Source organism: Aulonocara sp. 'chitande type north' Nkhata Bay, linkage group LG22 (genome assembly GCF_057382095.1).
Source record: "Aulonocara sp. 'chitande type north' Nkhata Bay isolate Kocher_YH1m ecotype deep benthic linkage group LG22, A_spYH_male_GT1.1, whole genome shotgun sequence".
Classification (NCBI taxonomy): domain Eukaryota; kingdom Metazoa; phylum Chordata; class Actinopteri; order Cichliformes; family Cichlidae; genus Aulonocara; species Aulonocara sp. 'chitande type north' Nkhata Bay.
The window spans coordinates 9,077,784-9,102,343 of NC_141364.1; the positions used below are offsets into that span (position 1 = coordinate 9,077,784).

A 24,560-nucleotide genomic window follows, 5' to 3' on the forward strand; every position below is an offset into this window, starting at 1 on the left:
CTACTTTTATTTCTTACTTTGAGTACATTTCAGAGCCTGTACTTCTTTACCTTTACTTGAGATAAATCAGTACTATAAGTTTTACTGGAGTATTTTTATGAGTAGCATTTGTACTGCTACTTAAGTACAGAATGTCTGTATTTTTGCTGCCACTGAGAGTAATTAAAACCACCCAAGAAATCATTGAGAGGCCTAAGTCACCCCTGGATGCCATCGCCAAATCCTCCTGTGTCTGGAAAACCAGGGCCATCACAGGTGACCCCTTGCACCCCGCCCACCACCTGTTTGACCCGATGCCCTCTGCTCGGTGCTGTATGCCAAATATCCTTTTGGCAAGATATGAAATGGTAGCTAGAAAGCACTGAAGCATAGAGCAAAATGCTGGTATGAATGGGTGAATGAGGCATGTATGAAGTGTTTGAGTGCTCAGGTAGAGCAGAAAAGTGCATAAAAGAACCAGTGCTGCCACTGTCTGCAGTCAATAAACACAAAAGAGGCGTTTTCATTTGGCAATGTTTGAGATTTTTATTGTTTTGGTTTAAATGTAATCATGATGGTAGTTTTCCCTTGAAGGCACGAACCTTCCTTTCCTACGGAAACTCTTCCGATGGGTTTTAATCAGCATAAGCCAGTCCTTGAGTAGAGAGCTCTGCCTCAGAGAAGACGGCGCTGGATGGAAGGGGGGAAGGGAGGATGGGGCGGCCCGCTGCTGCTGAGACGCGACTTGTCGGTGGACCTCCTGCACGAGGATTCATTTCTTTTTGTCGGCTTTCTGTGCGGACTTGGTGACCTTTCCACCGCTGGCAACCTTCTTCTCGACGGACTTGATGACGCCAACGGCAACGGTCTGCCTCATGTCACGCACGGCAAAGCGGCCTGAGAGGAAATGGAGAGAGGAGTCAATGAGAGGCTTGAAACAAAACCTTAAAAAGTTTTTAAGTTTGAACTTCACAATTCAAAAGACAGCTTGGTTAAGTCTCATAATGGGTTATAACAACAGTTATAACAGGTTATAACTACATTAAAGAATATGTCTGTGAAGGTTCGTATGGCACAACGTAGAAGAGCCACCTCCACGGGACAAGACTCGGCTGTCCATCTGCATCTAAAGGTCAAAGGTCACTCTTTCAAGGACACAAATGTTCCCATTTTGGACAGAAAAGACAGATGGTTTGAAAGAGGAGTGAAAGAAGCCATTTGTGTCCACTGTGAGCGACCATCTTTGAACAGAGGCGGTGGCTTACAACAAAAAACTGTCTGCCATCTATAATCCAGTTTTGAGATCCCTTCCCAGACGCCTTAACGCCCACTCATATCTTGGGCCATTTGACCTCAGGAAATCACATGATAGGGTGGGGCTAGGTTTCACAATGAGCTCACCCGAAACCTTGGCTGATGGTGACCTACACCCGTTTTCACACCTGGCTCGATGATTAGGTAGAGGATCATTAGGGGGCCCATTAAGACGAGGTGAAACGTCTTCAAGCAACTTAAAGAAGTCCAGACGCTTTTCTTTCCAAGCTCCTTAGACTAAAGAATATTGTGCAACATTTAATAGGTCACAATACAGGAACTCCAGCAACGCTTGAAGGGAAGAGGAACAACTTTATTGCCTGACCAACAAGTTTCGGCTTGTGGACTAGGTCGGCTACTGGACTAAGTCATTAATGATGAAGACGGGGGTGAGGAGACATAATCCCCACCTGTCTTAAAATACATGCATGAAATACATAATAAGAATATTACAAATATACAAAAAACGATTAAAAAGAAAAAAAATTTATTCAAAAAGAAGTCAGTGCAGCAGTTAGATAAAAAAAAGAGGACATCATCACATGGAAAAACATTTGTAGAAAGACAGAATGCTAGACATCTAGAATGCTACTCCTTCTTTTATTGAAAAAATAAATATAAATAAATAAATAGATAAACATTACCCATGCGAGAATGATTGACAGAGCAAAGTAACTGGTAAAAAAGAATTTAAAAAAGGGTACAGTTCACAAAAACTCATTGATAGAAAAATCCTCATTCATGCCTCTAGGGTGCAGACTCTTAAAACCGAATATCCAAAATGCTTCTCTGTTTTTTCGGGATAAAATTAATATTACCACCTCTTTGGTTTAGTTTAATGGCTTCAATGCCTAGAAAGAATAGAGGTGAATCTGGATGTTTATCATTGAAGTGTCTTGCAACAGGGCTGGTTAGATCATTCCTCTTTGTGACTTTTTCATCCTCTTCTGTGCCAGAAATATTTGCTGTAACATTTAATAGGTGACAACAACAACCTACATGTGAACACAGCCAAGGCCAAGGAGTAATCGACTTCAGACGAACAAAGCAATCTGAGCACTCCGCCCTCTACATTGATGGGAAGGGATAGAAAGGGTAGAAAGCTTTAGGTTCCCTGGGGTCCATATCTCGGCCAACATTACCTGCTCCACAAACATTTTCCATCAGGTAGGAAAACCACAACAAAGAATGTACTTTGTCAGGAAGCTGCATCAGGGCCCAATTAGACCAAAACTGACTGCTAATCAACTTCTACCGCTCCACCACCTTCTGACCTACCGCTGTACACTCCGGTTTAACTGCTGTACCGTGGAGGACAAGAGAAAACTGCAGCGGGTGGAGAGGGCAGCAGTGCGGGCAATTGGCACTTCACTAACCCCCTTCAGAGACATTTATACTGGCGGACTTCAGCAGAGAAGCAGTATCATCATCAAGGACCTGTCGCACCTGGACACCCCCCCGGGCCTTTTATAAACGCTACAGGTCAATCAGGTCAAAGACAAACAGGCTCAATAGAAACATGCCCTACCTCCACCCTGATTGAAGGTTAACGGTTAACTGTGCTGTTAACATTTATGGACATTTTCACTGTATTTATAAACTGCATTTATTGTAGTATAATGCAACCAGCATTCCTACCTCTAGTCCTAGCTCTTACTCAAAGTTCACTGCCATCACATTGCACCCTATATTGCACCTGCTCTTTTATATAGCATATATAACTTGTATATACCTTGTACATTTCTGTGTAGACACTTACGTTGTTACATACATTCACTGTGTAGGCACCTCTTAAACTTCAAGTCCATTTTTTTTGTTTCTCTTTTTTTTTTTTTTGTTTTTTTTTCTCTTATTCTGAAGGAATTTTAATGTTAAATTTCTATATGCTGCTAATGGAGAGATACCAAACTGTGTTTCACTGTTCTTGTAACAGTGACAATAAAGATCTATTCTATTCTATTAATCATGACAGATCACATGAGGTTAAATGATCTCAAGTCACAGATATATTGTTAAACCTGACCACACTTTCAAATATGGAGCTGGATGTGATCCCTTTAAAGGCCCAGGGTGCTGAAATATTTTTTTTGGGCCACAATGAGCACCCCAAAAACACAAACTTTGTCATGATGAAGCTTCAATTAATTTCACTCGATAATAAAATAACCATAAAACCCAAAATAATTCATGGAAACACTCACAAACCGACCTGATGTAACATTCCAAGCACACAGTAATCTTAACCACGACTGCACTGTTACTGCAGCTTTAAAGGAAAGGCTGACACATAATTATCTTCGAGACAAACAGCGTTTTTACTCACCAAGGGGAGGGTACTGGGAGAAGCTCTCGACACACATGGGTTTTCCAGGCACCATGGTGATGATGGCGGCATCTCCTGACTTCAGAGCCTTGGGGTTGTCCTCAAGCTTCTTGCCAGAACGACGGTCAATCTTCTCTTTGAGCTCACTGAATTTGCAGGCGATGTGAGCGGTGTGGCAGTCCAGCACGGGGGCGTAACCCTGGGCGATCTGGCCGGGGTGGTTCAGGATGATGACCTATGAAGGGAGAAATGAGGGAAGTGTTGTACTTAGAGATCAATATCCTTCCTCAGTTTATTACTGGACTTCTATTTGTGACAGAAATAACCGAAATGAGGAGGGGGGGGGGGCTATCCAGGATTGTATTCCTTTCTGGATTAAGCTCCAAAAACATTTCCTTCAACTTTAACATTTTTAGTTTTCTGTGCAGCTTTTCTTAGGGGGATGTCTGTTGATGAAGATGTGCTTTTAAACAAACTGGTTTAAATTCTCGTACTCATGCTTGGTTTAATCACAGCTAAGAGGCCTAAGTGGAAATACTTAGACTACATTAAATAAGAACTCCACTTGCTGATTTTTTTCTCTACTATCGGGAGACTTCGCCTCAGAATAGGATAGACAGTCATGTAATTCTGTCATTTTTTACCTGAATAAATGTAGACATAAACAGTGATGAGGCATACCATAGTTTTCAGATTTAAAAAAAATCAGATAAATGAGTAATTAAAAAATTACATTTTAATTAAAAGGTGTCAAAATAGGTAATAGATACTATATGATTTACTTGGTTTAAAACTTTTCAAACAAAAGCTATTTATTTATTTGTGAAGGACCTCTTGCCTGCAGTACCTTCACAATCCAGCAGGGGTCCACCTGTATTTTGTTTTTGCTTTTATTTGTTTGTCAGCCATTATTTAGTGGTCAGTTTGTTTTTTCCATATGCAGATATGGGAAACAGGACAAATAAAGCACAAGACAAACCTTAAAACAGCAAAACAAAAGATGTTTCTCAAACCTTTGACAGCTCTAAAGAAAACAAAGTGCTCTTTACACTGAACTGATAAAGATCCCCTTTAATGCTCAGTGGTTAAAATGTGTAACTAATAAATCATGATTGATTTACAAACTGGGTGAGCTGATTCCCGAAATCAGGGCTTTGGTACACTGGTGGGGCCTGCAGATGCTGCAGGTAAGCCACGAGAAGTCATTTATCATTAACCTGTTAACAGAAAGGCTTCATTTTCAGTTTTGTGAATTAGTTCACAATTATCAACAAATATCGACATTAAAGAATGAAATTACTTCTAAAGAACTTAGACTGAAGTAGGGGCTGTCAGGAGGCAGAGGTAAAGTAATGATGTGCCTTCTTGGCCAGAGTCTTTCCTGATAAATAAATAAATAAATGGGGAATCACTCTTAACATGGAAACCATCGGCAGACTGAAAGGAATCAGTGAATTAATAAGAAGAAACTATTTCATTTTAAATGTATGTATTTATGGGTGGCCCTGAGATTAGTTTGGATTTAAGCAGCGTAAAGCATTATACTGAAGTGTTGCTGTGTACCTGCTTCATGTATAATCTACAAAAATAACTGTGTGCATGTTTATTATCACATGTTTAATCTTTTCTTTATGCTTACCTGGGCGGTGAAGTTCTCCGCAGCCTGGGGTGGGTCGTTCTTGCTGTCGCCGGCCACGTTTCCACGGCGGATTTCCTTGACGGAGACGTTCTTGACGTTGAAGCCGACGTTGTCACCGGGCAGAGCTTCAGACAGAGACTCGTGGTGCATCTCCACGGACTTCACCTCTGTGGTCAGGTTGGGGGGAGCGAAAGTGACGACCATGCCGGGCTTCAGGATACCGGTCTCAACACGGCCGACGGGAACGGTTCCGATACCTGACAGGAGGGAGAGAAGTCAGCGCTCCTCCATATCTGACTTGTCTTTTTTTTAGTATTCAAGCTTTTCTGCTTTTGTAAATAAAGACTGATCTGATTGGTTAAACACTTAAAACAGTGAGGAAGAGGCAGCTGGGTTTTTATTGTGTACTGTTTTTAGTATTAATAATAAAATTACATTTGTAAGTCCTGTAAAACCAGAGGTAGAAGAAGCTTCATAGAATTTAAAATAATAGCAGCAGTAAAGAAATAAAATGGTCCAAAAACATACAAACAAAGAAATACATTTTAATAGTTAAAGCTAAATAAAGCTCAAACAACTTAAAACAATAAAAGTAAGGTGTTTTGATTCTGGAATCTAATGTGGCTTTAATGTTATCAACTAAACTGAGGTGACAAGATTTTCATAATTAAATATCCTCTTTGCTTTTCCTGATATATTATTTCAAACTACCCAAGATGTTTATGAAGGAGGTTTTACAGTTTTCTTATTAATCACTCTTAAAAGCACTGGATGTAACACAATACAAAGCAACACTGCAAAGTATTTAGATTACTTTTTTTGTCGTAAAAATGAACACAACGAGTGATTTGCCAGTGATTTAGTTACTTTTACAATCATCAAATCAGCAATCAGATCCTGTTATAAGGTATTTCTTTGTTATTTCTGTTGTGACAAAACAAAAAACATAAAATAGAAAACCCCTGAAATATTTGTACTGCTTCTGTCCATCTTTGACTCTCATAACAATCAGCTCTACATTACACTCACGCAATCCTGCAGCTGGGGTCAGCAAACGTAATGACAGCAAGGTCGACCTTTAGATTGTTTAAGTATTTTCATTATTTCCTGCTGGTGCTCAGATACTACTGAGGAGAACGATGCTGATGCTACAGCTCTGAAACGGCAATGAGGGAAATTAATAAGCTTGTTGCTGGTGATTTCAGAGTAGAGGAACACAGCGGTTGTCGGAGTAAGACTATTTGTGTTTTGTTTGCAGCTATATTAGTTTTGAGGGTCCAAAAACCACTAAAAGTTATCCATAAACTCTGCAGGTGCACTGCACAGATGCAAATCTGTATATAATAAAAGAATAATAAACTAATTAAAAGCATAAACTTGGATGGTTTTTACCACACAGCAAGTCGTATCATTATTCAAATTATTGCATTAAAAATGTTCCAGAAGGCACAAAAAGCACAAACAGGGTCTGAAGGTCCAGTCCAGACACCGATTAGTGGAAGTGAGGTCAGGAAGTCAACAATAAATCTGTGTCAATCTCAGCAATCACACCTCTTAACTTTAAACCTTAACCAAATCCAAATAAATTACTTTTTAAAAACTACCTTTAGAGGTAGTTTTTTACTGTAGGCATTTAAAAATGGGAGTTTGTGGGCACTGACTCGCTTTTGGAGCCAGCCACGAGTGGGAAGAGACACAGGTTTTACTTTTTCCTTGAGATGCGTGATGACTTACTGGTTTTACAGGGTGCTGTGTGGCTTTACTTACCGCCAATCTTGTAGACGTCCTGCAGGGGCAGACGCAGAGGTTTGTCGGTGGGGCGGGAAGGTGGCATGATGGAGTCCAGAGCCTCCAGCAGGGTGGTGCCTGTGGCTCCGCCTTCCTTGCGCTCGATCTTCCAGCCCTTGAACCAGGCCATCTAAAGTGTAGAAAATGAGAGGAAGTGAAGAGAAAGACTCTTCGAGCAGACGTCTACACTGGGGTGTGTTTGAATCCCTCACCTTGTCACTGGGCTCCAGCATGTTGTCTCCGTGCCATCCAGAGATGGGGACGAAGGCAACCGTGGCGGGGTTGTAGCCGATCTTTTTGATGTAGGCGCTCACTTCCTTGGTGATTTCCTCAAAACGCTTCTGGCTGTAGGGGGGCTCGGTGGAGTCCATCTTGTTGACTCCAACGATGAGCTGCTTTACACCCAGGGTGTAGGCCAGCAGGGCGTGCTCACGGGTCTGGCCGTTCTTGGAGATACCAGCCTCGAACTCACCAACACCAGCAGCAACGATCAGCACAGCGCAGTCAGCCTGAAAATGAACACCAGGATGCAGATTAGATCCAAGTCTGCTGCAAGGCGAAGTTTGCAGGAGTCAAATCCTCATGTTGGAGCTTATTGTTTTTACCTGGGAGGTACCAGTGATCATGTTCTTGATGAAGTCTCTGTGTCCAGGGGCATCAATGATGGTCACGTAGTACTTGCTGGTCTCGAACTTCCACAGAGCGATATCGATGGTGATACCACGCTCACGCTCGGCCTTCAGTTTGTCCAGCACCCAGGCGTACTTGAAGGAGCCCTTTCCCATCTGAACCACAAAAAGCAAAGTAGAGGGAAGAATCAGTCAGAAAGATTTAACAGAAGAGATTTTATTTAATCGGTTTTATTCATAGATCTGAGAAAACTGAAGTCCAGCCTTATCAGAACTGAATTTAGAGAATTTTACTTTACTATTTTAATTTATTGTTAATCTTATAGAAATACAAGCATCCTTCACCAGTGTTCATGACCTTGAACCTTTGACAAAATACAAATACTAAACTCCAGTTAATCCCTTAATCTGAAAAGGTAAAATCACCTTTTAACTGGCTCATAATGAGCTTTTTAAGGGGTGATTATGCAACTATGCTAGGCAGACAATCTGAGTTAGCTTGTTTAACAGAGGTACATTCTGAAAGGTTGATTCTGTTAATCTGGTTGCAGCGTTTTCAGAGGTATATGCATTTTACTGTTTTTTTACCCATTTCATAAGCAAACAAAAAATATATAATTAACTTATTCTTAAGTAAAGTAAACCCTACTAAAAAATGGTTAAAATCTTTTGTGATGTAAGGCCAAAACATGTTTTGCCGCGCAACAAAAACTTTAATGAGCAGGGAAAACTCGGTTTGGTTAATTCAGTACCTCATAAATAAGTCTTATTTTTAAATAATGTTTTTCTAGACCTAAAGCTGTTTTTCTTCAGCTTACATTCAGGAGAGCATACTTTTAAAAAATGAACCTCTGTTCAGCCTAATAGCGCCAAAAAATTTACAGGCTAGGTGAGAAAAATTATGTAAAACAACATTTTTTTGTACCTTATACAGTCAACCAGAATAGTTTCTGTATGTTTTTGTATGTTTTGTGAATTGATTAAAACAGGTTTTCTTATGAAAATGCTGCATTTTTCTGCCTTGTGTTTGTCTTTGTTAAATTCTTGTGTTCAAGGTCTGCTAAGCATTCTTTGGCATCCTTCAATGTCTGTGCCTTACTGAGCCCTAGGTTTCAGTGCTAATATCCTGTATTCATCCTAGTCCTATCGTAGAATACAGAATGTATCCAAAAACATTGGTTATTGGAACATTTCATGTTATAATATACAAGTAAAAAATTATAACATATAATTTTCATGATATATATCATGTATAATGATTATATTATATTGTATGGTCTTTACATTAGATTATAAACCACCTTAAGGGGAAAGCAGTGATTTGTCGCTATATCAAAAAATGAATTGAATGTTTAATAAATTTCACTTTCAATGTTTAATTAATTCAGTTTCCCCTAAAATGTTGCGTAATCTTAAATATATAATTATATACAAGCAAGATTTTAACTCTTATTTTGCACGACATAAATTAACCTAACATTTAAATCTTTATGCGTATTTTGCGCTTGAGGGCAGTGTGTATTTTTTAACAGTAGATGGCGGTTTTACCCAAATAATATCATTGAACAGTTATTCCACCACACCCCACCGTCTACTGTTACGGCATTTTACCTCAGAGTCTCACTGTTATATCCCATACAGTGTTTATGCGGTAAAAAGCCTAAGATTAGGCCGCAGTCACCCACCTCAGCGGCTTCCTTCTCAAACTTCTCGATGGTTCTCTTGTCGATTCCTCCGCACTTGTAGATCAGGTGACCGGTGGTGGTGGACTTGCCGGAGTCGACATGTCCGATGACCACGATGTTAATGTGGGTCTTTTCCTTTCCCATTTCGATTTACTGTTTTTAAACAACATGAGGAGCAGTCATTTCCACTTTTCAAATACATAATGTGCCATATATAATAGTAGTTGTCCCCAAAATGGTGTGAGCCCAGTGAACGCCATTGTGGCTCATTGCCTTCACCGAACGTTAAGGATCCCTGTTTTTCTGCAGAGTTATTAAATTAATGGGGGATTCGTGTTTAATAAAATGAAATAATTCAGGCTCCAATTTATCTCACAGGCCTTGTTCTTGGTCATTCCCCAGGAGTTTTATGAAGCCAATTAAATTGAAAATTAACTTGTCAAAATGTAGTAATAAACTGTTTCTTTCCACTTTGCTGTAACTGCGGCATTAGAGGTTAAGTACTGTTAGCTAGGCGGTCCTTGCGCAACAAAAAATACGCAAAGTCGTATGAATTGTAAATGGCTGCAGTATGCTAATATACGTTTTGAACATAAGAGACTATTGGGGAGGGGGTGCTTTTTTTTCCTTTTGAAATAAAGGACACCATCTATAAACATTAAGGACACCGAGGTGGGACGCTGATGAGTCACGCCATGTGCGTGCTGGATGAAAACCGGCTCCTCTCCTCCATGTTGCACCCGTCGGGAGCGCGGAGCCGCCATGTTGTCAACTGATGCAAGCGCGCACCCGAACATACAGCATTGAGAGTCAATGCGCGCGTTCACGCAGGTGGAAAGAACAGGGCTACCATGACTGGCAGAAACAACCTGGCAACTCGTTTTTGACATCTGTCCCTAGCGCCTGCCTAAAAATCCTGATGTGGACCCTTACAAGTGAGCCAGACAGGCTAAAACGAGCCAGGAGAAGCAAATAAGGTGAGCTGGCACGTTTTAAACCTTTCAATGAGAATTCTTAATGCTACGTTTCACTGAATGGATTACTAAGGTTTCTGGCTCTAGCCATCCGTTGATTTAAAGGATTTAAGCCCTGTACTACCCCAGCTTTTGTGGAAATGCATCAATGCTAAAAATTTAGCTCCAACAGCTGCATTTTAAATTAAATTCACCAACCTGTGTCCAGCAACTACCAAGACGTCCAGAGATTTCGAGCAGAGGCAAAAAAAGGACAGAGCGTGATCTCTCCGGTGTTTATATACCGAACTAGAGGAGAGGGAGGGATGTGCATTGCTCTTGCTGTGTGTCAGACTAAAATAAGGGGTGCTATTGGCTGGGGTGGCATATCTCCTATGGAGGTGATTGGATGACAAGTGCATCACTGGACACAAATAGCATGGATAAAAAACAGCTGCAGCACTTGACAGAGGCTCGCCTGTCATACCAACTGCAACTGTGAAGGATACAGACAAGCCAATTTCAATTTTTTCGGAGACAATATTTTATTAGTTACCAGCAGCTTCTTTCCAATCAAATGTGGCATTTTAACATTTAGATACAGTTCTAAACCATTTCCAACTTAAACTCAACTGAGAAGAGGCACTGTCATGTGATTCAGGTAAGTGACAATGCCATAGAGTTCTTTTTCCTGCGAAAACTCTTGCGATGGGTTTTAATCAGCATAAGCCAGTCCTTGAGTATAGAGCTGTGCCTCAGCGAGGATGATCCAGGGTGGGAGGAAGATGTAAGGGAAGATGTTGCCCGCTGCTGCCAGCACACGTCTTGTTGATGGATTCCCTGGACGGCCATTCATTTCTTGCCCTTCTGAGCCTTCTCTGCAGCCTTGGTTGTCTTTCCGGACACTTCCTTGGGGATAACAGACTTGATGACACCGACAGCCACTGTCTGCCTCATGTCACGCACGGCGAAACGACCTGAAATAGGAGCAGGGGAAAGGTGGGGTTAGCTGCTGTACATTATGCCTAGTCAAATCAAGTAGGGCTTCTGGGAAGCAAACTTACCGAGGGGAGGGTAGTTGGAGAAGGACTCCACAACCATGGGCTTCTGTGGGATCAGTTTGACAATGGCGGCATCTCCGGACTTGACGAACTTGGGGCTGTCCTCAAGCTTCTTGCCAGAACGACGGTCGATCTTCTCAACCAGCTCGCTGAACTTGCAAGCAATGTGGGCAGTGTGGCAATCCAGCACAGGGGCATAGCCTGCAGCGATCTGACCGGGGTGGTTCAGGATGATGACCTGTGGACACGCTAAAAGTTAGCAAATTCCATAATACAACCCAACCCTGAAGACTCCCAGCACCATTGTCGCCACACCAACCTGAGCGTTGAAGCTCTCAGCACCCTTGGGTGGGTCGTTCTTGCTGTCGCCAGCAACGTATCCACGACGGATTTCCTTGACGGAGACGTTCTTGACGTTGAAGCCAACGTTGTCACCGGGCACAGCCTCGGGCAGAGACTCGTGGTGCATCTCCACGGACTTCACCTCAGTGGTCAGGTTGACAGGGGCGAAGGTGACGACGGTGCCGGGCTTGATGATACCAGTTTCAACACGGCCGACGGGTACAGTTCCAATACCTGAGAAATTAAAACATTGTTAAAGCACAGAAAAACATGTAGTGCAATACTAGCCTTGTAGTACTATGACAGTTCTCACCGCCAATCTTGTAGACGTCCTGCAGGGGCAGACGGAGGGGCTTGTCAGTGGGGCGGGAAGGTGGCAGGATGGCATCCAGAGCCTCCAGCAGGGTGGTTCCAGAGGCATTGCCGTCCTTGCGCTCGATCTTCCATCCCTTGAACCAGCTCATCTACAGACAAAAGTCATTGATTGTTTAGTCCATGTTCAGTCAGATTAGCAAATTGAGATGTGTGGAATGGCTAGCAGTCCTCACCTTGTCACTGGTCTCCAGCATGTTGTCTCCGTGCCATCCAGAGATGGGGACGAAGGCAACGGCGGCGGGGTTGTAGCCGATCTTCTTGATGTAGGCGCTCACTTCCTTGGTGATTTCCTCAAAACGAGCCTGGCTGTAGGGGGGCTCGGTGGAGTCCATCTTGTTGACTCCAACGATGAGCTGCTTTACACCCAGGGTGAAGGCCAGCAGGGCGTGCTCACGGGTCTGGCCGTTCTTGGAGATACCAGCCTCGAACTCACCAACACCAGCAGCAACGATCAGCACAGCGCAGTCAGCCTGAAAATGAACACCAGGATGCAGATTAGATCCAAGTCTGCTGCAAGGCGAAGTTTGCAGGAGTCAAATCCTCATGTTGGAGCTTATTGTTTTTACCTGGGAGGTACCAGTGATCATGTTCTTGATGAAGTCTCTGTGTCCAGGGGCATCAATGATGGTCACGTAGTACTTGCTGGTCTCGAACTTCCACAGAGCGATATCGATGGTGATACCACGCTCACGCTCGGCCTTCAGTTTGTCCAGCACCCAGGCGTACTTGAAGGAGCCCTTTCCCATCTGAACGGGAAGAAATTAATGAAATTTAAGGTCACAATCCAAATATCTACATGGAAAATTTCAATGTGGATCCTAAGATATAAATTTTAAGTGCATTCAGTATTCAAATTACCAGGAGCCCCCCTCCTCAAAAAGGGACATTAAATCACCTATGATAGGTACAAACATAAAACCCACAATTTTCCAAAAGCATTAAAAGTATTTCTAAATCTTAGTGTATGCAAGTCATATTCAAACAGGTTGTACTTTGTTTTGTGTATAAATTTTAAGGATTTCTTTTCACTGGAGGCCTCAGACTGTCAGACAAAGTGCACATTCACCACCAGTGCTCTGCGCGCGATAAGCCCCACCCCGCATGCGCGCACACGGCTGTTACACCCTCATGCCGGGCAGTTGAGCTCAGAGGAAGGCATGCCGACGCCGCCATCTTGGACTTTTTAACAGAAACTGTTTTCAAGACAAAATGGATAAAATGTAACTAAATACACAAGCTCTTACCTCAGCGGCTTCCTTCTCAAACTTCTCGATGGTTCTCTTGTCGATTCCTCCGCACTTGTAGATCAAGTGACCGGTGGAGGTGGACTTGCCGGAGTCGACATGGCCAATGACCACGATGTTAATGTGGGTCTTTTCCTTTCCCATTGTTTTAGTTTCTGTGGGCAAGATTAAATAAAAATAAAAAATTGCGTTAGGCTTACTATTAAGTACCCGTTAGGCTTCGTTAACAGACATGCATGTACAACTAAGCTATCGCATCTTGAGCCCGGCTACATTAGGAAACCATCCCGGCATGTAGGCATAATGAAAGGCGGTGAAAAAAAAAAAACAAAGCCTACTGAAACGTATTGTCTTTTTAATTTATACGGAGTTAAAAACTGAAATTCAACTCCATGGCTACTCGGGCGCTAGGCTTTAGCCGCTAGCAGGCGGCTGCTACTGCTAGGCCTCACTCGGCCACAAGCCAGCCGAGACACGTGTTACTCCACTGGGCCACGTCGGATAAAGTTACAAAGATCGCCAAATATTCAGAAGCTCTCTCGTCCGGACTTCAAGCACCTGTTGCCGGATAAATACGGGCAGTTGTTTCAGTGAGGAGAGAGAAGAAATGCCATTCAAGCATCTTCGGATCTCCGGTCTTGCAGCCCTCCTTTGTTCCCGTTGCCCACTCTACATTTTCGCCTCCCTCGTAAAAAATCTTTCGTCAAAAGTTTAAAAACAGCATCCAGTAAACCCACTAACGCACAAACCTCACAAAAAACTATCATGTTAAATACAATCAGGCGAGAACGACCTTTACCATTTTTTAGGATTAATTCCCTCGAAAATTAAATCCACAGGTTAGTGTCAAGTTACGTAACCGAAAAAGCAAAGTTTGGGATTAAACGAAAGAAGCACAAAGAAGATGCTAACGCCTAAACAAATCACGTTTAACTACAACCGTTAAAGGCCCGAGGCCGGGTTCCTCTCTATGTGAAGAATGGGAGCTAAACTCACCGGTGTTTCTGGGTTTTCACGGCCAAAGCTGCTGCCCCTAAGCCAGGTAACAGAAAGAGGAAGAGTGGGGCCGGACTGGGAGGTTTTATACTCAATGGGAGGCGGCCTCATTTCCCGTCACCCTCCTCGGCGCAAAACCCCGCAAATCACACACATTCCTGCAAAAAACGTCAGCACTCCGCCGAATGAAGCCCTGCAACATGCATCATGTCTCATCAGTGATATGAATAAAATCAAAAAACATAATAATAATAATTAATTAATAAAATAAAAAAAAATCTCCAGGGGAGAAACGAGGGTGACTTAAAAGATACAGAAAAACACATCTTTAAAGTTAGATTTCACACAAATTCCTCCACTTTTATTATGAAAAGGTGCACACTTTTACATTTTCCAGACATCAGAACACAAAATGCTAGGATGCTGAGGGAAAATAATAATAATCTACTTTAATGCTATTTAAGTGAAATATGTGTAGTATTGTTGTACATTAAAGAGTACTTTTATTATATTTTAGGGTTTTTTTCTTAGGTATAAATGATGTAATTTGGCAGCACCCATAGAGCTTTTAGAAAGAAAACATTAGCAGCACTCAAGTCAAGGAAAAAATTAACTAGTAGAATGTACTTTACTAAAGCTACGTATACACGTTTATATATTAGGTGGCCAAGAAATGACTGGAAGATGCATAAACCTCTGTTAAGGGAAAAAAGACTCGTGTCCATAACAGTCAAGCTTCCAGTCTCCCAAAAGGTCTCTTTATGCCAGGAAAAACCCTGATTCTTATTTATAATAATTCAGGCTTATAATTAGCACTGCAGTCAAACCCTTCAGAAAATAATGGGAAAAGGGGATTGCATCTGTGCTTTATTTTTAAAAAATGTTTTAAATATTCATGATAATTCACTGATTTTATGTTTTTCAGGGACATCCGAGCAGAAACGTCACACACAGGTAACAGAATTTTGATTATTTTAATCACAATTTATGTTTTAGAAGTTTCAAACCTCAATCCAAAGTCCCTGAGGACACTCCCCACTTCCAACTACTGTTAACACTGGGTCGACTCATCAGTCTGATAAGATTATTTAAATCCACTGAGATTCAAAGAGCACCCAGGGTGGGGGGAAAGATGAAACCCCACTGTTTTCAAGACACCCTATCAGCCACACATCTACATTCCTGGCAGCTGGGTGTGAACATGTTTGATTGAATTAAAAGTGGGGGCTTGTTTACAACTGCAAACCAAAGCATGGTGGGAAATCCAAAAATATATATCTAAATCTTAAGAATATTTACAGCTAATGTGGCCACATTTTCTCTGTGCACCTCCCTGGTAAATCTGTACATTGTGAATAATTAAAACAAATAAAATAAAGGTGGAATAAGGCTGAGAACTCGGTCAGAGGATGCTGCTTGGAGGTCAGGAGGTCAGATTCTGCCTCTTCCTCGTCACTCTGGCATGTTGCCCAGCACAGAGGCAGCTGGCTTCCCCTGGTACTCTCTCACATACATACACACTAAATACTGGCTCGGCTTTCTCTTTGCAGTTCAGGTAGCAGGCACTTCGACTTGGCAGCTGCTGCCTTCACTCAGCACCAAGCACAGCGATGGCGAGGGGGGTGGGGGACAGAGTGAAAAGCCTGAGAGGTGGGTAGGGAGATAAGAAGAGAGCACGGAGGAGATAAGAGCAGAAAGAGCGTGGTGTGGAGCAGCAGGACATTTACAGTTGTTAAAGAGCTCATCTTGGCAGACACCTTTTAAAGTGTAGGTCTTTTTATACGCAAAACACCAGTAAATGCACTGCTTATGCATGCATGTGAATTGCTCTTAATGTTTGACTATAAACCAGTTCTGCTGTGTTTTACATCTTTAAATATAACCCGTCAGACGAGCTACAGATGAGGAGCCACGCCAATAACACAATGAGAGATTTAAATGTATTCACAGGGTGGATAACTGCCATTCTCCAGGAAGGGTGTAAAAATGTGAGCCTCAACAAGCTTGCAGGTAACTGGTAACCAAACACACCACCTGTGGATGTGATTCTGTGAACCCCTTTCATCATAAATCTGTGTTTTCCCTGCACATAAAAGGGGCTACATGAGCATGAAATACATTTTTGTTTATTAAATGGCCAAGAATTTCAGTTAAGTAAGGTAACACAGGGTCATTGCCTTAACTATAGCCAGGAAACACCCTGTGAATTCATCAAATTTGGACTATCTCACCATCATTACGGAGTTTTTCACATTGTTTCTGTGAATTAGTCAGGCTGCACTTCTCTTTTGTGCTGTCACAGTAGGTGGCAGTGTACCTGGAAAAATAAACAATGAACTTTCAGTCAACCATAAATGAATCAAAAATAAATAAATGCTCTAGCGCCGAAAGGTTGCACTAGCAGTATTAACAGAAAAAATGTGCCTCTGTGTAGGTACACTCATAAACTTTTTTGCATTGCAATAAAATACAAATGAACAAGTTCAGATTATACACACTTGCAGTTTTTCTTTGAGAGTACAAAACTACTATGTGCAGCCCTTCTACCAAACAAAGCCACAAAGGTGCTCAAGGTTTCAACCTGTTTCCTTAAATAGAGTATAGGTTTCTTTTAAAATCTTTCTTTTAAACTTTGAGAAAGTAAAATCACTTGAGGTCCAAACTAACATAGATCATCATTATTTATGTCTAAAGAAGGTAAATGCTACTGTTATGTTATCATTTCCCCATCTGCGAGCATCCAAGGATCCGCTCTCATAAATTTCATATAAATGTTATAATCAAATGGGATCTCCAGGACCTGTGAGGACATCCACATGTCTGCTAATTTTTAAATTTACTCCTTCAAAAGTATGACAACAGCGACTTCTTGTCAGCTTCGTTTGCAATTTATGCATGTTCATTGATTTAAATGGCCAAAAATAACAGGAATATGCTTTGACTTCAGGGAAGTAAGTTAATACAGATTCTTTCATGGGGACTAGTGGTGGTTATGTGCATAGTCGCACCTCAGAGACCCAGCTTGAGGATAAAACCATACCTCCTGACAATCAGCCATTGTGAACCAGAAATGATGCAGTTTTTCTTGACTTTGATGATAAATGATCAATTGCTTGATCTCTAGGACTGGTTTATATTTTGGGGAAATATACTTAAAAAAAAGAGAAGTATATTAAAATATGACACATATAGTAACACACAGCTTATTTGGATATTTAGTTTCCATCACAAGATAAAACAATGATTTTCCAAACACAGGACCCAAATCCATAACTGTACCTATTAATTACAATTTGTCTGCGGTCTTCAAATGAGGTGACTGGTTTTGACTTGTGAGCGCACAAAAATGTGGACAGGCGTCTTCTGCCAGGCAGTTAGTTTGTACCGTTGAGGTGTTGCCTCTGACCTGGAGCCTGATTGACAGCTGTAAAAATGTCTTCGTAGAAAAAGGATAAGTGTGATAAAATAGGGACTATTTAACCTTTCTCCCTAATTTATGAGGTTGTCACTGATGAGTCAATAAGGAGTCAGGAAGGACCTGAAATTTAGAAAGTCAGTTTTCCAGTCTTTGAAAGGTGGAGTGAAGAAACATGGCAGAGATCCAGGGGTGAATTCAGCATTCAAGGTGATTTAGACACGTAGGCACCTGACCTGTTCTCCCAGGAAAGTGGCTTTAGCTGCGTCTTTGGCAGGCAAACACACCACCCAGCTGCATTCACTTTCATGGTCGCCGGTCACCACTTGGCACATCAAGATCTCACGACCTTTGCACCCATATTTTAGATAACAGATCTTTCTGTGGTAATACTGCGCTCATTTGAAAAATCCACTGGGCTTCTGATCATCTGCATCATATTATATCACTCTATATTTCCTCCAATAATGACCTCAGTTGTAAACATAAAGCTGAGCAAAGTCCTTCTGAAAGCAAGTCCCACCTCGGTCCTCATTTCACTTTTTGGCTTTTCAGTAGTTATTTTATAAAATGACCAGACATTTAAAAAAAACTGTAGAGATCGTGAATACCAGCAAAACTGTTTAAACAAATTACACTAGTTTCAAGCAGTGCTCAGTTATTTGATGCACATTAAAAAGACATTCAGCATTCTTGTTCTTTTATTTGCTTATTAGTTAGAGAGATTTGAGAGCAGCGGCACTTGATTAATAGGTTTGATATTCACTATATTCAACATAAATGTTGTAGTAAACACAAAGTGTTTACAGTTTTGCAGCTATACAGCCATAAAGTACTGAGCATGAAAACTAATTCTCAAAGCATCCTAGTTAGGGCATTAGTAAATGATCCAAATTATTTATTGAACCAATTCATTCATTCATTTCATTCATTCATTTATTTGTTCCTTCCAAAGCAGAAATTTTAGTCTCACTGTGGTGCTAAAGGGAAAAACTGGGATCACCAATATCAGCGGGATCTATTTTTGGGATAACATGAATCAACCTGTTCTCATCACAATGCAATGTATGCTTCCTGTTTGCCCCTGTTACATATCGTTATCCTTTAGCATTAGGGCTCGAGGCTGTGTCAGCCAGTTACAGATAGCAGTTTCATTTTTACAAGGCACTAACAACAACTTGGTTAGCTTTGGGCAATATTGAGGTTTTGCAGTCATGTAATCACTCACCATGTGAGTGATTGCTGAAGGTTGCTGGCAGTTGCAGGGAAATTGATTACTAAAGCCCTAGTCACACAGGCATAGAGGGAGTCAGAGACCCTCTGGTCACCAGGAAAAACATGTATTCCCTGACCAGTTGCCAAAAACCTCCTTGTGATTGCAGTGATTGGCACTAACAGATTGTCGTAGTCAGCTGTAGTTTCTACGGAAAGTACCATCTCGTCTGTAAACACTTGCTAGCTAATCTCTGAGTGACAGTGAAACCGTGAAACACAAACCGAAAACAGAGATTGCTCATCTTCAAGGTAAAAAGTTCACCTTTTGTGTTGGTTGCAGCGCTGAGGCCCAAGTCAGCATCCTACAGACAAACAAGCAACTACTGCAATTTGCTTGTGACCAAAGCAATCACATGGAGGTTTTTGGTGCTAGCAACCAGTCGGTTACTAGTATTGGGTTATGTACTGGTGTTCACATCATCCAAATATGCTAGCAGCTCTCAAGCAGTGTGTGCATGACATCACACAGGGAACTTGACCACAACTATACTTTAGCATTGACGCCCCAGGGATGAGAGTGGGCTCTGTTGAAATGTGCCACATTTTATTCTGTTAGGCTACGTCCACACTAGACTGGATACATTTGAAAATACGTTTTCGTCTGAAAACGCTCCGCTTCCACACTATCGTTTTCAGTCATTTCCACAGAGTTGTGCATCCACATTGAAACGGACGAAAACGCTTACGTTCCAGTACTGGGCATGCGTGAAACGCAAGACGATTCGGTCTGCCTCATTTCTGTCTGCAGTTTATTTACTTTCCAGCTCTTTGCACCGAGTTTTTTAAATAGACTAACAATGAGGTGCAGTTGTTGTTGCGAGTAACACAAAAGTACAAAGTTGGAAAAGCGAGTGAGAATTAAAGAATTTGAAGAAAATCTAACTGGAGCATGTACAAACTGATATTAATCTTTAATAGGGCTGTCAAAATTGAGAGCAAACAAAACAACTGCTGTTTATTGCCCTCCGCTATCTTAGTTTAATTGGTCACTTGACTGCATCACATGACTAAAATGCGTCATCGTTTTAGAAAGTCTCCGTTTTCGCTGTCCACAACGCGACGCGAAAGCACCGTTTTCAAATATTTTTGAGAGCGTTTTCAAAACGCTTCGTTTTCCTTCAGCAAAAGCGCCGTCTCAGTGTGGATGGGAGGCCAAAGCGTAGAGAAAACGATGTGTTTTCAAATGAAAACGTATTAGTGTGGACGTAGCCTTAGGAGCACATATATGGTGTGAGTAATGGTAACTGATGAGCCCATCTGATGCTTATAGTGTCCAAATCTAAGTTCCTAACACTTGCTACCAAGTGAGATTAAACTCGCAGTAGTTACAGTTTTGCAGCCAAGTCAAACAGTATATACTCAAAACCATAAATTTTAGCTTCACTGTGGCATTAAATCAAAAGTGAGGGGATCAGCTGTCTCACTGGACTCATTTTCTGGGTACCATGGATATTTGTGCCACATTAATTAGAAGTCCAACTTACTAGCAGTGCGTGGGTGCTCTTCTTCCAGCTCATAAAGATTTAGTCTGTTAATGATAGGACGAGTGAAGAGAGTGAAGTACAACGGCTGTGCTCTTATTTCAGGGACCAGCTAGAACAGGGCAGCAGAGAGGAAGAAGTATGACTCTTTCTGTGTGTGTGTTTGTGTGAGTGAAAAGGAGAATGTGATTCAACAGGCCGACCGACCGGCAGTCAGTCCCTGGCAGCACGTCAGTGATGACTCATCAGGTATGAGCGGTGGTCATGACAACGGCAGATCTGAACATTTCACTACTGACGTGGGAAAACATGTTTGTTAGTGAGGAGGATAGATAGACACATATCAGAATTGCAATAAATATACATTTTAACTACTTATAACCATGTAGTCAAGCATTTAATTTCAAATATAATTTTCCATAGTGCCATTGTACATGTACAATGACAATAAATGGCTATTCTAAACTATAATACATTTTATTTATAAACCCTCTATTGATTAAGCTCCCAATATGACCAAGTGGGTTATTTAAGACTACCTAGCTATAATATTTTACACAGGAAATGGCTCTGCTTGTGTACATCATATCAATACTATTTTTATTTATAAGAGATAATATAAAAAGTTCTGATTAATTATAAGTTTCAGTAATTTTTAATCCAAAGTATCTGTGTTTTCATTGTCACCTCAAGCATTAAATACAAACCTCAAGTATCTACTCAACACCTGTTAGCCACAGGTCACTGCAAAACATCACAAATTGATTAGAAGTGGGACGTTACAATAAAATAAAACCTGATAATGTTACGCCATACAACCTACAGTATTAGTGTCTCATTTCAAAAAAAGTAGAAGAAGTAGGTCAACAAATGTGATGTTAAATATTTTTACAAATAAACGGCACTAATAGATTTACAGCTGGGGCCGTCTATGACTTTAGGCAGTCATCTGAGGGTTAAAGAGCCAGAATTGACAGATATATGCTCAGCTGCTTTTGTTATCACAGACTCAGTGACTTAACTAAATGTGTGGCCAATTGTGCTGACGTCTGTAGTCACCACCCCCCGCCACCCCCAAACGTCTGAATTTGAGTGGAAAAACCCTGACTGCAATTAGATATGCATGCTTTTCTCTCCTTCTCTTGTGTTATATCCAAATTCAAATGCCTCAAGTAACAAAATCCTCAACATAGGTTTGAAAAGGCTCTGGTGTTCCAAAATTATTTGGACACTCAAATATTACATCTACACAGATTGATTTTCATAACTTCGGACATTTAACTGCTGATATGACACTAGGATTTTTTTTAATTATTCAAAGAAATCAGTTTGATTTAATATTAGGATACATCTCAATCAATGTTTTATAAAACACATTTTTATTTGAATAATTTTACCTCCCACAGTAAACACAATGTCATTTGAAAAACATCCTGTTCTTATCTTACTTGAAATCACATTTTAAAAATTCATTTTAATGTGAATTATGTTTGTTTATTTCACATTTACCCTCCAATAACTGGTAATATTTACAAAGGAAGTATTCAGTTTCAAAGCGCTTGTGTATCTGGTGTAAGTGTTTACCATTATTGGGATGTTTTAGTTGCAGTCAAAGAAGAGACAAAGGCCACTTATGGTAAAGTTGTGGTGGACAAAAGGATCACCATGAGACTGGCTCCCATATTGAACTAAAAGTAACTATGGAATTTTTAGATTTACCGGATTTATGGCTGCTTTTCATCAAAGATGGACCCTTTCAAAACACTAAAAACTTATTAAAAAGCAGTTAAAGGCATTAACATATCTGGTAAAGTCCAGTCTGGGTTTAGAAAAATAACAATATGGGATCAGCTTTATTTATTTGGAGAGAAATGAATGACAATTTTATGAGTGCAGACTTGGGTAACATTATTGTAAAAATAAATAAATAAAAAGGTCATTTTGTCAGCACATTATCTGTTTTTTTAAATGAAGGCTTTGTAAATGGTCGCTAGTATTTTAAATAAAGTATTAAAACTGAAAGTAGCCTCTGTTCTTCTTATCTACATGCTTAGGTCCAATTAGACTGATTGTTTTCTTAAACCAGTAGCTTGTATATGGTGAGTAAATGACACTTCACAATAAAAAAAATCTAAACTTTGCATTTATGCAGGTTAGACCATTAAACATTTGACTAAAATAGTTAATTGTAATAGTTTAAAATAAATGTCTATAATTTTGCTGACCTATTCTACTTCTCGGAGCCACTTTATAGTAGAGTCAGAGTGTTATATATTTTTATTTTATAGTAGTATATTGTATTTTACTTTGACGTTTGTTTTCTGAACTCAATTTTACTGTTCTCCTTTATTTTTTGTTTTTCCTTTATCATTGTATTTTATACAGATTCTACTTCATAAATGTGTTATAGCTGATGTTAAATGTCATAATATGACATATAACATTTTTTTTAATATGTCACCATTAGCCAAAGCTTTATAGAGTTAATTTTTTTCCTCTGGATTGTTGTAGAAGATGCTGGATACATAAATAAATATACTTGAACTGAATTGTGAAAATAACTATTCTCACTAACAAGAGTTTCACGGTGAAGTCAGTTTCTGGTATCGCTCACAGTCTGTCTCTGTTCATCTGGGGCGTCACGATATGAGAGAAGAGAGATGGCTGTATATGTTTGTTCAGCAAGATGGCAGCTACATGTTTAAGCTTTGTGGTGTATTAATAGTCTTATGGTGGTAGTTTCAGGACTATCTTTGGGCAGTAATTCAGTATTTAGATTATATTTGCTGACTTATGCATTTATTATAAGAAAGAAACACATCTGGCATGGTGTCAGTATTCAAAAACCAACTATTTGCAAAATAGATCTTAAGAAAAAAGTGGATGAAACCTTAAAAAACCTTACATAGATCGAGCATCACCCCACCAGGAAGAGCAATGAATGAAATTGAATTGAAAAAATATCATTTCAACACAATTGGCACCCTTGTATTAATCTAATGTCGTACTGTGCGTTGTAGCCTCCAGAACAAACATGCCCACATACTCTTGGGTATAGAGTGTAGCAAAGATCTCACACAGAAAAGATGCTGATGCTGATTTAAAAGTGGGCGGCAGCAGCATCCACTCAGTCCTGGTACATCAGAGTTTTCTTTGTGAGCCAGTTTTTAAGAAACATAACTGGTGTGTCTGAGTGGGTGCAGGGTAAAAAAAAAAATCACTGCTAACATTCAGAAAATCCCACGTCATTGGCATTCATGTGCATACAGGCAGAGTTTAAGGTAACTCAATCTGAACTGCAATGTCAGCACAGACAGTGTATGCAAATACACCCTGAATGAGCTGCAGGAATGGGGACAGTTAATGCAAATAAAGCACATTTGCAACACATTGCTGGGCCCACATTTGCTTTTGGCTGCTACCCTCCACACACTCATGTTCACACTTTCAGAGTATTCCCTTTAGGTTTCCTGGCTCTCATCTGCATTTCTTTCACACTCCAAGTGTTAAGAAGAAGACTGCATGCATTTAACAGTCTGCAGGGTAAAATAACGTCTGGCCTTTGCTACTTTGTTTCATTGCAGCCTCAATTCATCTTATTGAAATGCCTCTTTGATTTCTCCTGACCCATATGCCACTCTTTGATTTGTAACCCAGTTAAAATATTGTATTAGAAAATACAAATAAACATTATTTCTCTCACTAATAAAATGTGTTTTCCTGATTGCAAATGTAGTATTTTGAATATGTTCAATAAAGCATTCAACACTAATAAAATGTGTGATTATTATCAATTAATATTAGTATGATCTCATTAGTTCATCTTCATTTAGGTTCAGGTATAAAGGTGAAATGATTCCCGAAATCATTAAATATAACCAGTGTTTCCCAAATAATCAGCATGAAACTATTTCAGTCAGTTAGTTGCAGCAATGCGTCACATCTATATGCATTTCTGACTTCAGGGCTGTGTGAGTGAGCAAACTGAAATGTTTAATGTGAATCTGGATTTTAAAAGAAGGAATAGTTAACACAAAAATACAGACTGATTATATATGAAC

The 24,560-nt window shown here is 40.4% G+C and overlaps 2 protein-coding genes and 1 long non-coding RNA gene across 3 annotated transcripts; 1 reads left to right on the top strand and 2 right to left on the bottom strand.

Annotated features, from left to right (window-relative positions):
* Nucleotides 1-499: 499 nt before the first annotated feature.
* LOC147303472 (elongation factor 1-alpha) lies at nucleotides 500-10,674 on the bottom strand. The gene is made up of 8 exons (XM_086280399.1): nucleotides 10,530-10,674; nucleotides 9,358-9,510; nucleotides 7,649-7,828; nucleotides 7,256-7,552; nucleotides 7,023-7,173; nucleotides 5,256-5,512; nucleotides 3,617-3,851; nucleotides 500-876 (listed from the first exon to the last, which is right to left on the bottom strand). The coding sequence occupies exons 2-8, from the start codon at nucleotides 9,499-9,501 to the stop codon at nucleotides 752-754; spliced, it is 1,389 nt and encodes a 462-aa protein (XP_086136525.1). The 5' UTR covers nucleotides 9,502-9,510; nucleotides 10,530-10,674; the 3' UTR covers nucleotides 500-751.
* Nucleotides 10,172-21,591, top strand: LOC147303473 (uncharacterized). Its single transcript, XR_015126873.1, has 2 exons — nucleotides 10,172-10,334; nucleotides 15,254-21,591. It is a non-coding gene; the product is annotated as an uncharacterized LOC147303473 (long non-coding RNA).
* On the bottom strand, nucleotides 10,831-14,485 carry LOC147303474 (elongation factor 1-alpha). The gene is made up of 8 exons (XM_086280398.1): nucleotides 14,329-14,485; nucleotides 13,333-13,487; nucleotides 12,655-12,834; nucleotides 12,262-12,558; nucleotides 12,027-12,177; nucleotides 11,691-11,947; nucleotides 11,375-11,609; nucleotides 10,831-11,287 (listed from the first exon to the last, which is right to left on the bottom strand). The coding sequence occupies exons 2-8, from the start codon at nucleotides 13,474-13,476 to the stop codon at nucleotides 11,163-11,165; spliced, it is 1,389 nt and encodes a 462-aa protein (XP_086136524.1). The 5' UTR covers nucleotides 13,477-13,487; nucleotides 14,329-14,485; the 3' UTR covers nucleotides 10,831-11,162.
* Nucleotides 21,592-24,560: the final 2,969 nt, after the last annotated feature.